General features: G+C 36.4%; 1 protein-coding gene across 2 annotated transcripts in view; it reads right to left on the bottom strand.

Annotated features, from left to right (window-relative positions):
* Positions 1-13,257, bottom strand: part of pappa (pappalysin 1) — a 98,222-nt gene that overhangs the window by 11,745 nt on the left and 73,220 nt on the right. For both annotated transcript variants that reach the window (XM_014470501.2, XM_023338560.1), the window contains exons 20-21: positions 11,286-11,357; positions 10,428-10,526 (exon numbers count right to left, since the gene is read on the bottom strand). In XM_014470501.2, coding sequence (XP_014325987.1) covers positions 10,428-10,526; positions 11,286-11,357 — 171 coding nt within the window. The remainder of the gene's footprint in view (positions 1-10,427; positions 10,527-11,285; positions 11,358-13,257) is intronic.

Here is a 13,257-nt window from a genome sequence, read left to right as displayed (position 1 = left end):
TAGATAGAGAGCATGTAAATGACTGAGAGAGGCAATTAGTGATGAAAAGACTGAATGACATAGAGAATGGATGAGAATTTGTGAGTGAGGTCTACTGGTTTTATCCCAAAACAACCTAAATTCATGAGTTCAATACCATGAGATATACCTTCTAAAGTTACAAGCTATCAAATCAATGTATAATATTAGTAGTTATAGACATTACACCGTGTTCCAAATTATTATGCAACTTGGATTTAAGTATCATAAAGATAAAAAATTTTGTTGTGCTATTAAATTTATAGATTGTATTGTGTGTCAGGGCTCTTTGAATGACTATAATTAATTTCAGAGAGCTGGTTGATTAGTTTGTCTGGTGAACTCAGTTAAAGGAAATCTACTTAACAAGGATGTTCCACATTATTAAGCAGGCCACAGGTTTTAAGCAATATGGGAAAGAGAAAGGATCTCTCTGCTGACAAAAGTCGTCAGATAGTGTAGTGCCGTATGAAATATGAAAACATTAGATATTTAACGAAAACTGAAGCATTATCGTACTGTGAAGACTTTTGTGGCTGATTCAGATCAAAGATGGGTTTGTACAGATAAAGGCATAATGAGGAAGGTTTCTGTTAGACAAATTCATTGGATTAAGAGAGCAGCTGTTAAAATGTCCTTACAAAGGAGCAAATAGTTATTTGAAGCTGCTGGAGCCTCTGGAACCTCAAGGTGGAGGATCCTCCAGAGGCTTGCGGTGCATCAACCTACTATTCGGCCGCCCCTAACCAGAGCTCACAAGCAGAAATGGTCACAGTGGGCCCAGCCGTACATGAAGATTAATTTTCAAACAAACTTATTCACTGATGACTGCTGCACAACCCTGGATGGTCCAGATGGACGCAGTAGTGGATTGGTGGTGGATGGCCACCACATCCCAACACGGCTGTGGCGTCAGCAAGGAGGTGGTGGAGTCATGCTTTGGGCCGAAATCATATGGAGAGAATCATTGGTCGGCCCCTTCAGAGTCTCTGAAGGTGTGAAAATGACCTCAGCAAAGTATATGGACTTTCTGACTGATCACTTTCTTTCATGGTTCAAAACGAAAAGCCATACCTTCAGTAGCAAAATCATCTTCATGCATGACAATGCATCATCTCATGCTGCAAGGAATACCTCTGTGTCATTGGCTGCTATGGGCATAAAAGAGGAGAAACTCATGGTGTGGTCACCATCCTCCTCTGACCTCAACCCTATTGACAACCTTTGGAGTTTCCTCAAGCAGAAGATCTGAGGGTGGAATGCAGTTCATATCAAAACAGCAGCTCTGGGAAGGTATTCTGACATCCTGCAAAGAAATTCAAGCAGAAACTATCCATAAACTCACAAGTTCAATGGATGCAAGAATTGTGCAGGTGATATCAAAGTAGGGGTCCAATGTTAACATGTAACTCGCTCTGTTGAGATGTTTTTGATTGAAATAGCTTTTGATTCTAGTACATGTGACCACTTAATGCTGCACATTCAAAGAATGACCGTTTGCAGTACTTCATAATCCATCAAATGTTTAGAAAATCTGCTGTGCATAATATTTTGGAGCAGTGCATTTTGAGTTTTTTATTTTTGAAAAAAATACTTCTCCTGGGGAGCTTTGTTCAGTAAAATTAGATTTATACTGCAATAGTTCATGACTTCATGACTGAAAATTATACTGACCATCATTTGCATTGACCATTTAAGAAAATCTGAGAAATATCATTTGCATAATAATTTGGAACACGGTGTATCTCAAACTTAATTGTTTAAAGGTTTTATTGGCTCGAGTGGCCTTTATTTGATAGTGAATTGACAGAAAAGTGGGTAATGAGAGAAGGGGGAAGACGTGTGGCAAAGGTCGCCAGCCCGGGAATTGTACCTGCGACAGCCGCGTCGAGGACTAAGCCCTCCATATGTGGGTTGTGCTCTACTCCTGTGTTACCAAACTTCAAACATCTTTTGCTTAGAGATTCTCGGAGGTTCCAATTGTAGGAATTGATTTGAAGTTTTATTTTTTTTTCTTTCAAGATTTTGGAGAATATACAAAATATTTACTTTTCACAACAGTAAAATAACTAAAATAAGTATTGCCTGTAAACTCTTACACAGTAGTAGAGATTTTTTGTTGTTGTTTTGCAAATTATGTGATTCTATTTACGTCTTTCAGCATGCAGTTCAGTCATAAGTCTTTGAAGTTGAGGTGTTCCAGTATCTTCATTTCTTGTTCTCTAGTGATGGACAGAAGGAATGGGACCTGTTCTAAATAAAGCTCTGGTCTGGCATGATGCAGAAAGAGCTTAGGCAAAAAAGAGAATGTTTTTACTCTTTCTTTTACATTTTGATGCTGACTTGTGGTTGCTAGATATGAGTTGTGATGAAAATAATAAGATTCTGGACATAAGCAAGGGAAATTAGCTTAATCTGTTGCATGGCAAAATCTTAAAGATAGAGTGAGAAGACTCATCACCCTATGAGATCCAGGAGTAGACTTTCTCCCTTTTCACATTGAAAGCTGTAAGCCAGGGTGGTTCAGGCATATGATCACAATTGCCCCTGGACAATTCCTTTGGAAGCGCGCCCCAATGGTAGGAAACTTTGAAGACGAACATGAGCCCGCTGGAGGGACTAAATATCCCTCCTGGCCCGAGAATGTCTTGGGATGCCCAGAAATAACCATAGAGCATCAATTGCAAGAGGGATTTCTGGGCTTCAGTCCTAAATGTGTTACAACCACAACTAAATTTCAAATAAGCAGAAGATAATGAAATAATGGTTGGTAAAGACCCAAAAGGGTTGAGCAATACCAACATTAACAGTCTTAATTTGACAAGGCCTCCCAATGACTGATGGAGTAGGAGAAGCTGCATGCACAACAGCTGAAGAGACACCAAGCAGACAGAGCAGATCAAGGGAGGGCCAACAGAATTAAGTGTTCTAGACATTGGAGTCCAAACTTGAAGTTGTTTACTGTAAGTCCCTGCTGAAAGGCAGGAAATAACTGCACTACAGCTTTACAGCTTTTTCTTGTCTACTCTGCCTACCCTTATTCAGTTCAAATGACAAAGGCCTCGTGAGAAACTTATATTCTGATGCTGCTGTGAATCTGATTTAAAACCGAATCAGGTTATGTAATTAGTATAGACCATCACCAGCCCTCAACCAGTAGAGCAGCTGGATACCATAGTACACTGAATACCAGTAGTAGACAAACATTCTTGGTCAAATAGTGATCAAATAGTCCTTTATCCAGAGAAAGGAAGAATAGTTTCATTTCTTGACATATTCTTAATATAATCATATATATGACATACAAATAAACCAGTTGTTACCCACTGTCATTCAAGAATTATATATATATAGGCACATCTTGCTTTGTCACAGGAACAGTAAAGATCATTATTCAAAGAATAAGAAACTACACCTTTGTCTCATTTCCCAAGAACAAAACATTGAATTTGTTGTACGTGTTATTAACATTTTCTTTCATATCCAACTCATTTTCCATTATCAGCACCTTGTTGGCAAAAAATTATCAAATGGACACCAGCAAGAAAAAGCAGACTGGCTCTAAATAAAATTTGCCTTTAAATACAAATGTCCTGACACAAAGCAGGAGAAATGACTACATTAACAAACATCTAGACTTTCAGTTATAACTCTAATAAAACCAACAAATAAACCTTCTGTTTCAAAACAAGTCCTTAGAAACAGTTCGGTAATTTGGAATAAAGTCATCGACTGTGGTTTGAACAACAATGCTGAGTTCCAACAAAGCAGGAAATACTGTGAGTTTTTGTCACCCAATAAGTTCATGAATCATCAGCTAAGAAAAGAGAATTTTTCAGTAATAAGTTACAGATTCATTTGACATATAGTCTCTTTGTTTTTGTTTTGTTTGCTTGTAGAAGTTTTATTCAATTCCATCCTGTTGTCTGCCACACATGTGTTCTGTTTGGAGAAAATGAAAATCAGGTGTAATACCCAGTTTTGGTCCCACTGACTTGCTCACACAAGGTTGTTGAGGATAAACATTTCCTGTCAGTAATGAATCTTTTTAAATGATTAACTCAAAGTAAAGTAAACTGATAATAAATAAAAAAGCAAAACTGAAATATGTGCAATCAGAAAAACATTTTCAGATTTATTAGAGCTCTAATACAAATTCCCTTTGCTATTTCCCATTGAACTACACATATTTTGAAAGTAAACCTCAATTTAGCAACCGATTAAGAAGAAAAGCAAATTGTATCTAACATTTGGCTTTTTTGCTGTACAGATACCAATCACTCTTATCTGACTAATTCCTTAGTGTTTCCTTTTTGTTCCTCATCCATTATAAGCTTCGCTTAACCCTTACTTCTGGCAGCTGATAAACCAAGTCATGATTGGTAATTTCAGAGCAATTTGTTTTATCTTTCTCAACAATTTCAAGGGGACCCAAAAGTGGAAAGCACCAGTTAATTGTTGTTTTCACGGATGCCTACATTATTCCACCATGTAGAATCTGGTCAAGTAATTAGTATTTTCTGTTGATAATGTTATTGTGTGATATCTCACAAAATCTAAAACAGGTTGGTAGTTTTTAATCTACTGAAATTCTTCTTTCGTTAAAGGTGTAACCACTGTTTTAAAAACGTGGTTTTAAAACGACATGAATAGATTTTGTCAGATCCTCAGAATGTAGCTTAAACTATGTTTCCACATATTGTCACAGTAATTTTAAAAGAGCATAAAGCTGCTATGTTGCTATGCAGGATGACTCTGATTATGTTGAAAATCTGTTGGATGGATAAAAAAAGAGGCCAACATGTAACATTAGCTTCTGCTTGGGTTTGCAGTACCCCTTTAGTAAATTACTTACACATCGTCTATCTAAGAATCAGACATTCACCACCCAGTTCCTCATCTTTCATCATCTTGGAAAAAGTTTTTGTCACGGAATCACAACTAGTCAACGTGAAATCTAAAAATTCATTGCAAAGCGCAGACTCAACTAGTCTAAGAGTTGACATGCAACCTCTAGTTCTGATCTTGTTATTCTGACTGGGGCAAACTGACCTGACTTCACACGCGTGCGCTATGCGCTATCCTGTTGTTAGAGTAAAAATATTTCAACTTCAGAAGATGGGTTTTCAACTTAATGACACTTTCTCAATCTATCTTCATTATTTTACATGAAGATCATCAATTAAAGTGCAGATCTAACATGACTGACAGTCTCCTGCTAGCCTGCTTAGGGCTTGCAGCCTACTCCTACTGGCCTGACAATGAGAAACTAGCTGCCTCCTCCCTGGGCAAGAGATCCCGCTAAAGAAGAAACAACTTTTTTTTTTTCACTTTAACATTTCTGCTAACTGATGTATATTTGCACAAAAAAATTTATTGGTACAGAGTTTCATTTCTAATTTTCACATCTCTGTGCCAAGTGGCAGCTTTTAGCAGATTGGTGAGAAGAAAACATATCCCTTAGTTCCAAAAACTTTGGACATCCCTGCTGTAATGTAATGGAAAATGTAAATGTAATTAATCACATACATTTTAATATAACCACTTTGAACCTGCATTTGTTTAAGTATAAAAAAGATCAGAGAAAAGTTTTTCTCTGCATTATAAAGTCACAATGTTTACAAATTCTTTTTGTGCAAACTTCTTACTAACTTACTATTTCTTTCATGACATAAGAAATAAAAGAAACATCAAGATGGAGGGATACTTATACAAGGATACAGTGAAGAAAGTATTGCAGTATTTGTTTTTATCTAGATAATGTTGACTTTGTGGGCTAAGCAGGGCATTTAGTTCATCTAGAGTGATTCTGAGGAGTTCATGGTCATATGTGATATGTACTATAGGATTTTAAGGTTTGTCCAGGCCATGCATGCAAATCCAAAGCTATATCAAGGAAATATTTAATGACAAGTCTCATTTTGACACAACAACACTGTCCTGACATACTGCATTACTATTTTCCCTTCCTCCTCCTCTGGTCCACTCATTGAAAAGTTACAGAAATTTAAAGTTGCAATTTTGGAATATCAACATCCCTTTGCTACAAATTATGTTGGATACTCAAACAGAATATTTTCCCTTTTAGCAGATCGTTGTTTTCTTCAAGCTTTTTCAAGAACTGTAATTTTTGGCCGTTCTCATCGGCCAAAAATTACTCTCAGTGTAATATTTATTGTATTTTAAGTCTAAATAAAGGATGGAAACTTTTGTTCTTACAATAGGATTAGACCTGGTTTAAGCTATTTTGGGGAAGTGTATCAAACTGTTAAAATCCTCAAAGGTTTTTCATTTTCAAAAACAACACATTTGTTATTATACATACCAACACAAGATGTTGAGAACATGTTTTTCTTTGAAGTAGGATCCAACATACCAACTCCTAACTCATGACACAACCCATGGCCAGCTTTCCTTTCATTTCAAGAGCTCAAGCTCGTATTGCCTGAATCTTTTATTGAATTCTATGAGGTCTCACAGAAAGGTCTGGAAGTTCTGCTGATGTCACTTCTTAAGATTAGTCTCAGAAGATGTGGAGATTAGATACTGTCAATCAACAGCAGCAGAACTCGTATAAAAGTGAGGCTATTTCCCATGCAGTTACAAACAAAATTATAGCGTCACCAATCTGATAAATTATGCCAAACATTTTACACTATACATGTAAGAAATAAAACATTCAAGCAAATGATGAACCTCTTGCTATTTTCCTGTACAGCACTGTGTACAAATCGCCTAACTGTTGGGTTTGTCCTCCAAACCCAACAGACTTAGAAAAAGGACAAAACGTGCACTTTTACATGTTTGGTCAGCACATATTCAACATGGCAGTTGCCAGAATGCAGTGTCAACACAAGGGAACTATTTTTTGTTGTTGTTGTTTGTTTACTTTACCTTTCGTACAATTGCAACATGGTACTTTCTTTCACATTCTAAACTAACCAGAAAATGGAAAGACAAAAATTACACTAATACAGACTCAGGCTAAAATGTAGCATGAGAATTTCAGTAATTGAGACTTTTATAAATACAGATGAAACCAGAAGATTACACACACCAAATGAGACACACAAAAACTATTTCTCTCACTGTTTGAAGTTGAATAAAACTTGAATCAGTGAAGTTTGATTTTACTTTAAGCTTTAGGTCAGAATTACCCAATTTATTTACATTTGGTAAATGCCCCAATTATGAGAGTAAGAATATGTAAGAGTTGTTTTTATTCATTGAAAATAAAACATTTGCATATATTTCCTCAGTATTTTGTAGCATTGTCTTTGAACTTTTCGGTCCAGCTCCTTCCTGAGAAGTGTGATGCTTGGACATTCGCATCATGTCTATATTTGCATATAGCTGTTTATACAGATGAAAGCGGCACCCAGGAAAATTTGGAAATTGTTCCCAGGATCAAACCAGGCTTGTGCAGCTTAACAATTCTCTTCCTCATACATTTTATTTTATGTTTATATATAAAGGCCGTCTCCTTGAGACAGTTTTAATACAACAAACAAAAATAAATTTACAAGCACATATCTTGGATTTTTTCTTTTAATTTTTCCATTGTGTCAAACAAGACAATTAACTCAAATGTGAAGTATACTTATCAGAAGTTTCCAAAGCTCTGACATTGTCACCTTGCTTTCCCTCACTGTTAGATAATTTCCATAATTTTACCTGTCCTAAAAAAAAGAGACGTTTGGTCTCATCTAACTTCAATAACAAAAGTTGTATAATGTCTTTCTATGTGGCATATGTAAACTTCTGGTTTCAATTATACCTAAAAATGAGGCGACAAGAAATATATTTCAACTGCTAAAGACACAAATAAATGGATAAAGGAAGCTAAGTACATATTACCACTTCCACATGTTTTAGGAGTGGGAGGATTGACCGTGTAATTAAATCCACTTGATTAACGGATAGTTGGTACGTGTGACCACGTACCAACTATCCGAGTTATGACAGAGAGCATAAGAGCATAGAAAAATGCAACAAAACAGAATAGAAAGACCCCATCTGCTATAATGTTTGAGACGCAATGTTTGCTCTTCATTAGAGTGAGAAAGATTATGAGGCAATTTTATCATTCTACGGTGACAACACTTTTGGTGGAAAGTGGAAAATATTAAAGACAGTTACCCAATGATGGACAAGGTTCAAACAACGCAAGGCTCAAAGAAATTGAAAAATACCTCAGGGACAATGGAGGAATCTGTTACCATTTCAAATGACAAAGCTCAACAGAGTATAACGAGAAGAAAGATTTATTCTTAGTACGACTTGTTTGAAAGAATTACCAGAAAAACATCTCTCTAAAAGCAATATGATGGTGCATTTTTTTATTTCCAGACACAAGACTTCTGTAATAATGTCCTTTTGACACATGAAACTATAGTAAAGATGTTTGAGTAGCAGAAACATCACATACCAAACATTGAGGATAGAGGAAAAGAGTAACGTTATGGGCTGGTATTCCAGCCACCAGATCTGGGCATCTTAAAGTCATTTTTTATAATGAATACCTTCATATGCAAAAGTATTCCAGAGTCAAAGGCTGTTTGTGTAATGCTGAATTTATATCAAACATGTTTTGCACATGAAAAGGCATTCAATGCCTGAAGTTGAATGCTTGTACACGCAAACGTCTGGTGGTTGATATCTAGTGTCAAAATTGCTCTTGACATGTGTGAGAGCAAAGTGTGGAAAAATGCACTTTGGAAGGAGCCTCTTGACTTTTGCCTTTTTTTTCCCTCTTACAGTCTTTTTGTAAAATGGCAGATGAAACTGAGAGAGTGGTTTGACTTTAATTACAAGAAAATGTTGCCATCATCAGGAGCCTCTGCGCTGTGTTTGAATTCACCAGATAATTCAGAGGTGTTCTGAGTTTGGTTAATTTCACTAAACTGTTCTTACTCCAGGAGCGACGTGCTTAGTAGGGCTGCTTTCAGTGCTATTTTTGTCTCACCCAAGCCTAGGTGACGACCTGCTGACCTGCGTCTCCTGCTAGGACACCAACTACATGAACTTACGCCACATAAGAGTCTCCAGTAAAGGCTTTGTGTCCAACTGCAAAAATGTAGATTTTCCAACTGTAGCATCTGTCATGTTGGATGTATTGAACTTGCTATACACTCGTCGAATGCTCAAAGACCAGAAGTGCAAAGCCCGTTAAAACATGCAGTGCTAATTGCATGAGACACATCACAAATCTTCTCACTGCCCTTAGATCCATGTCCACCATAGACTTTGCATGTAAACCAGACACCCCTGACGTGCAAATTGCATTTGGTCTGAGCACAGCATAACAGCTAATGCTTGGCCAAAATACACAAATATAAGTGTAAAGGGATCTATGAAACAACAGCACATTTATAGCAGAATAGCTTAAAAATAATCAATCAATAACCAGACCTCAACCTGACTTAAATGCTTTGGTGATGCCTCTGTAAGTTGTGCATAAATAAAATGCCCACAAACCTTGGTAAGTTGAAACAAGGATGGATAGAAAAGTTGACCAAAATCATTGTACATCAGAGTGAGAGACCGATAGTCATACTGGAGATTACTGTGAACATTGTGTTTAATGTGGTTCTACAAGCTGCTGACTAATAGGCAGTATTCAGTTTTTGTTCTGTGACCATCTTCACAGTAAAGGAAACTTTTTCTCCCCATTAACACTTTTTTTTTCTCCAAAAGATAAATTAAACTGGCTCCCCACTGAAAAACCTGCATAGACAGAGAAAACTTACATAGCTAAAAAAAAATCCATATTATTCTACCAGCCTTTGGAAGAAGAGTGCAGCCCAGTTCATCTAAACTTTACAGAAACTGGTCTGGTCAGATATGCAACTGTTGTGGCAAACAAGCATGAATAAACCGGTCTAAACACATATCTTGCCAGCAGCTTTCTGAAATTAATCAAATGGAGTTATGTCAGGACAATGGAAGAGTTGTAACTGATTAAATAAATACAGAGCAGACTAAGAATTGACAGACAACTTTGAAGTACCTAATGAGGAGAATGTGACATTAGGAGATGCCTGTAATCTGTCATTGATATACTGTAACCTTTGTTCACTTATGAACACAGACAGACAAAAACGATTACTAAACAGAATAAGTCAGAAAAAAAATTACTGTTATCAAACTATCCACTTTTTAATCCATCTAATCCTGTTCGTCATGGTAAGAGAATGAACCCTACCCTAGATTTCATCTGAGATTGAAAGTCACCAATCAACCGGGTATGTATGCCTTTGTTTGGGGGTATTACAAAATCTCTACTAAAGGACAAGAGTAAACTTTAGGACAAAAGAATAATAACTTGTAATAGATCAACTTATCAGTCAGTCTAAATTCAGCATAATTTATTTATCTATATTTATTTTAAATATGAGCATGCCACTTACCTTCTTAGTCTTGACAGTGGACTGACAGCAGTCTCCTCCATCATAGTTGCAGAAGGCCCTGTTGTTGACTGGATCGCAGTAGTTGTCTCCCATAAATGGCTATTGAAGGAAGAGACGAGTGCAGAAAGAGTGAAATGACAGAGCAAAAACCAGAAGCCTTTCATTACCTTGTTTAAGGCCTAAAGCTTTGTTCGGTTTGGCTCTGGAGCATTTCGAAGTCTTTAGAAGTATCTGAATGAATTTGCTGATGAATCCAATACATTAAATTTTCCCCATTCTTCAATGTCACTATTTCAGCCCTTAGTCAGCTAGACCCGTAAATCAAATCAAGACACCATAAACCATAATCAGCACAAAACGCGCCAGTAAGGTGATTTATTGGGTTGGCCCCGCCCTCAACGCTTGGGTTACCCATCAGGTTATCCAGTTGGACTCAGCTCAACAGATTACTTAATAGCTTCATGAAACAAAGCTAAATACAAAGATTTTGAAAGTTTTGAATGTAGTGTTTGAAAATTACTGAAAAAGGCTGTTATAGGACTAATTATATTTTCTATTGCTGACTGCAGTTACAAATGCATTTCATTTCTTAGTTACCAGTTCATATTTAGTCTAGGAGTAGGGTAGAATAATCTAAATTGTTTCACTTAATGAAGACGTGCATAGGTGAAGCCCGTCTTCACCTATGATTTCTATGTTTTACTTGTGCAGTGTCTGCTAATTCATTTTCTGTCTACAACAATTTAGCCAAGTACAGCTCATAAAACTTTATGTTCTACCTTTAATGTTTCACAGTCCACAAGAGATTAAAGAATAAAAATATATCAGAGGAATATATTGCTCAAGTCTTGCACCAACCTCGCATCCTTTGATGCAATGGAGCAATTCTGGAGGAGGATACCATTTCAGTCCCATCGTGCAGACTATACTCTGAAAGACAAGACAACATGTGTTTGTTCAGTTAATTAAGAAATATTGCTGCTTTCAGTGATTCCAAAACTGTTCACAGGCACACCTCCAAAATGAACATGAAGTTGCAATAAGATGCCTGTCTGGGATGGGGGTTTAAGACAGAAAGAAGTGTGTTGATTACTGCATAAGTAGGATAGTGTAGTTTGTAATTAAAAGTGCCATCCACTGCAAAGTCCTGGCTGATCTCAGGAGGTCCAAATCCCAAACCTACCATGTTCCAATATCTCCCAAAGTTGACACGCTTTTCTTTTGTTGCTGCAAACTAAGGTATTTTCTATTTCAGTACAGTCAGCAAATCAATGTAAAATATAGATCTCGGCCCGAAGGTAGCTAGAAAGAACAACAACAGGGTCTGAGGACAACAGAGCTGTGTGAGTAATAGATTAGTTATTATATATGTATATATATATATATATATATATATATATATATATATATATATATATATATATATATATATATATATATAGCTGCAGGATATATATATCCTGCAGCTCTCTCAGTTTTCTTGTCGCTGTCACCCTATAAGATGATGTCATCCAGAAACTCATATTCTTCTTTCCTTTATCTGCTCTTCCTTTTTTTCTCTCTCTCTCCATCTCACAAACTTTCCCTCTTTTTCTCTCTCTCTCTTTCTCAGTCAGGCCGTAAATCATGATAATCCATGACTGTGGCCTGGTCTCACCCCTAGCTACGTATGGGATCCTCACCCTCGAAAGCATCCCCGGGGCGCTCATAGCACATAAAAATAGATCTCTATCTCAGCGCCATCACAGACGAGGTCATGTCATATGGAAAATGACTAATTCTACCGCCTACTCGACAGAGTAATTTTGCTGATAAGGATTGGGGTGTGGAGGAGGAGGTGCGGGGTACATAATCATCAAAGAGAGTAAAAGGGAAAGGAACAGGAGGACATGGAGCTAAAGACGTACGAGTCTAAGCAGGTCACTAACAACAAAAATAAAACGAGTTGATGAAATATCATTACTTATTAAGATGGCCAACATAAACTCCCATCTCACCAAACTATAACTCTAAGATACTATTGTTTATTTTCTTCTTTTTATACGTGTAGAAATAACAGAGGAAGAGATACTATTTTCACAATTGGACTAGGAATGTATAGGAATGGTCTTTTTTTTTCCAAAATATATTTTGTTTATAATTTCATGGTTTCTATTTGTATTTCTTGATTATCGCTGTTTGAACCAATGAAACTCTTATCTTACATGAGAGGATTGCTATATATTTCTAATTTCAAAAATTTTTGCAATTTAATTAGATCCTTTGCTCATTCTGTGAACTTAAATCTGACAATAAGATGACCTGTTGAATATCAGGGAAAAAGGTAAAGGAGCAGATATCAGAAATTCATATAAAAAATAATGCATTGATAAGTAAGTGTCAATTTTTTTATATTGTTTATCCCTGACCAGTGACTAGATGGTCAAATCTTCCCCCTTTACACGGTGCTGAAAGGACAAGAAGGTGTGGATGATGAATGGTTGTTTGTTAAATTTTTAATTAGTATCTATATATATGTATATATATTGCTACAAATTAAAGTAAAGATTTTATGGTAAAATATAATTTTTTCCAAAAAGATTTATGTTTTATTTTTTGTTGATTAAATGTTTTCCTACAAAAGTTTTAAAAATAACCAAAAGCAGCCTTTTTGAATGTCATGTTTGTCCATGCTAAGGCTAACAGAGCCCAAATAACTTCCTGTGGCGCATCTAGGGTAATGAAATCTTAATGGTTCCAAGCTCAGCTCTTCAAGCCCATTTTTGATTTGAGGCACTTTGGAGCCAGCAAGTTTCCATACCTTCTGTCATGAATATAACAAATTGTTTTA

The sequence above is a fragment of the Xiphophorus maculatus genome, chromosome 8, assembly GCF_002775205.1.
Source record: "Xiphophorus maculatus strain JP 163 A chromosome 8, X_maculatus-5.0-male, whole genome shotgun sequence".
NCBI lineage: Eukaryota > Metazoa > Chordata > Actinopteri > Cyprinodontiformes > Poeciliidae > Xiphophorus > Xiphophorus maculatus.
Note: the sequence above shows the minus strand (reverse complement) of the source record. Positions and strands in the feature narration are given on the sequence as shown.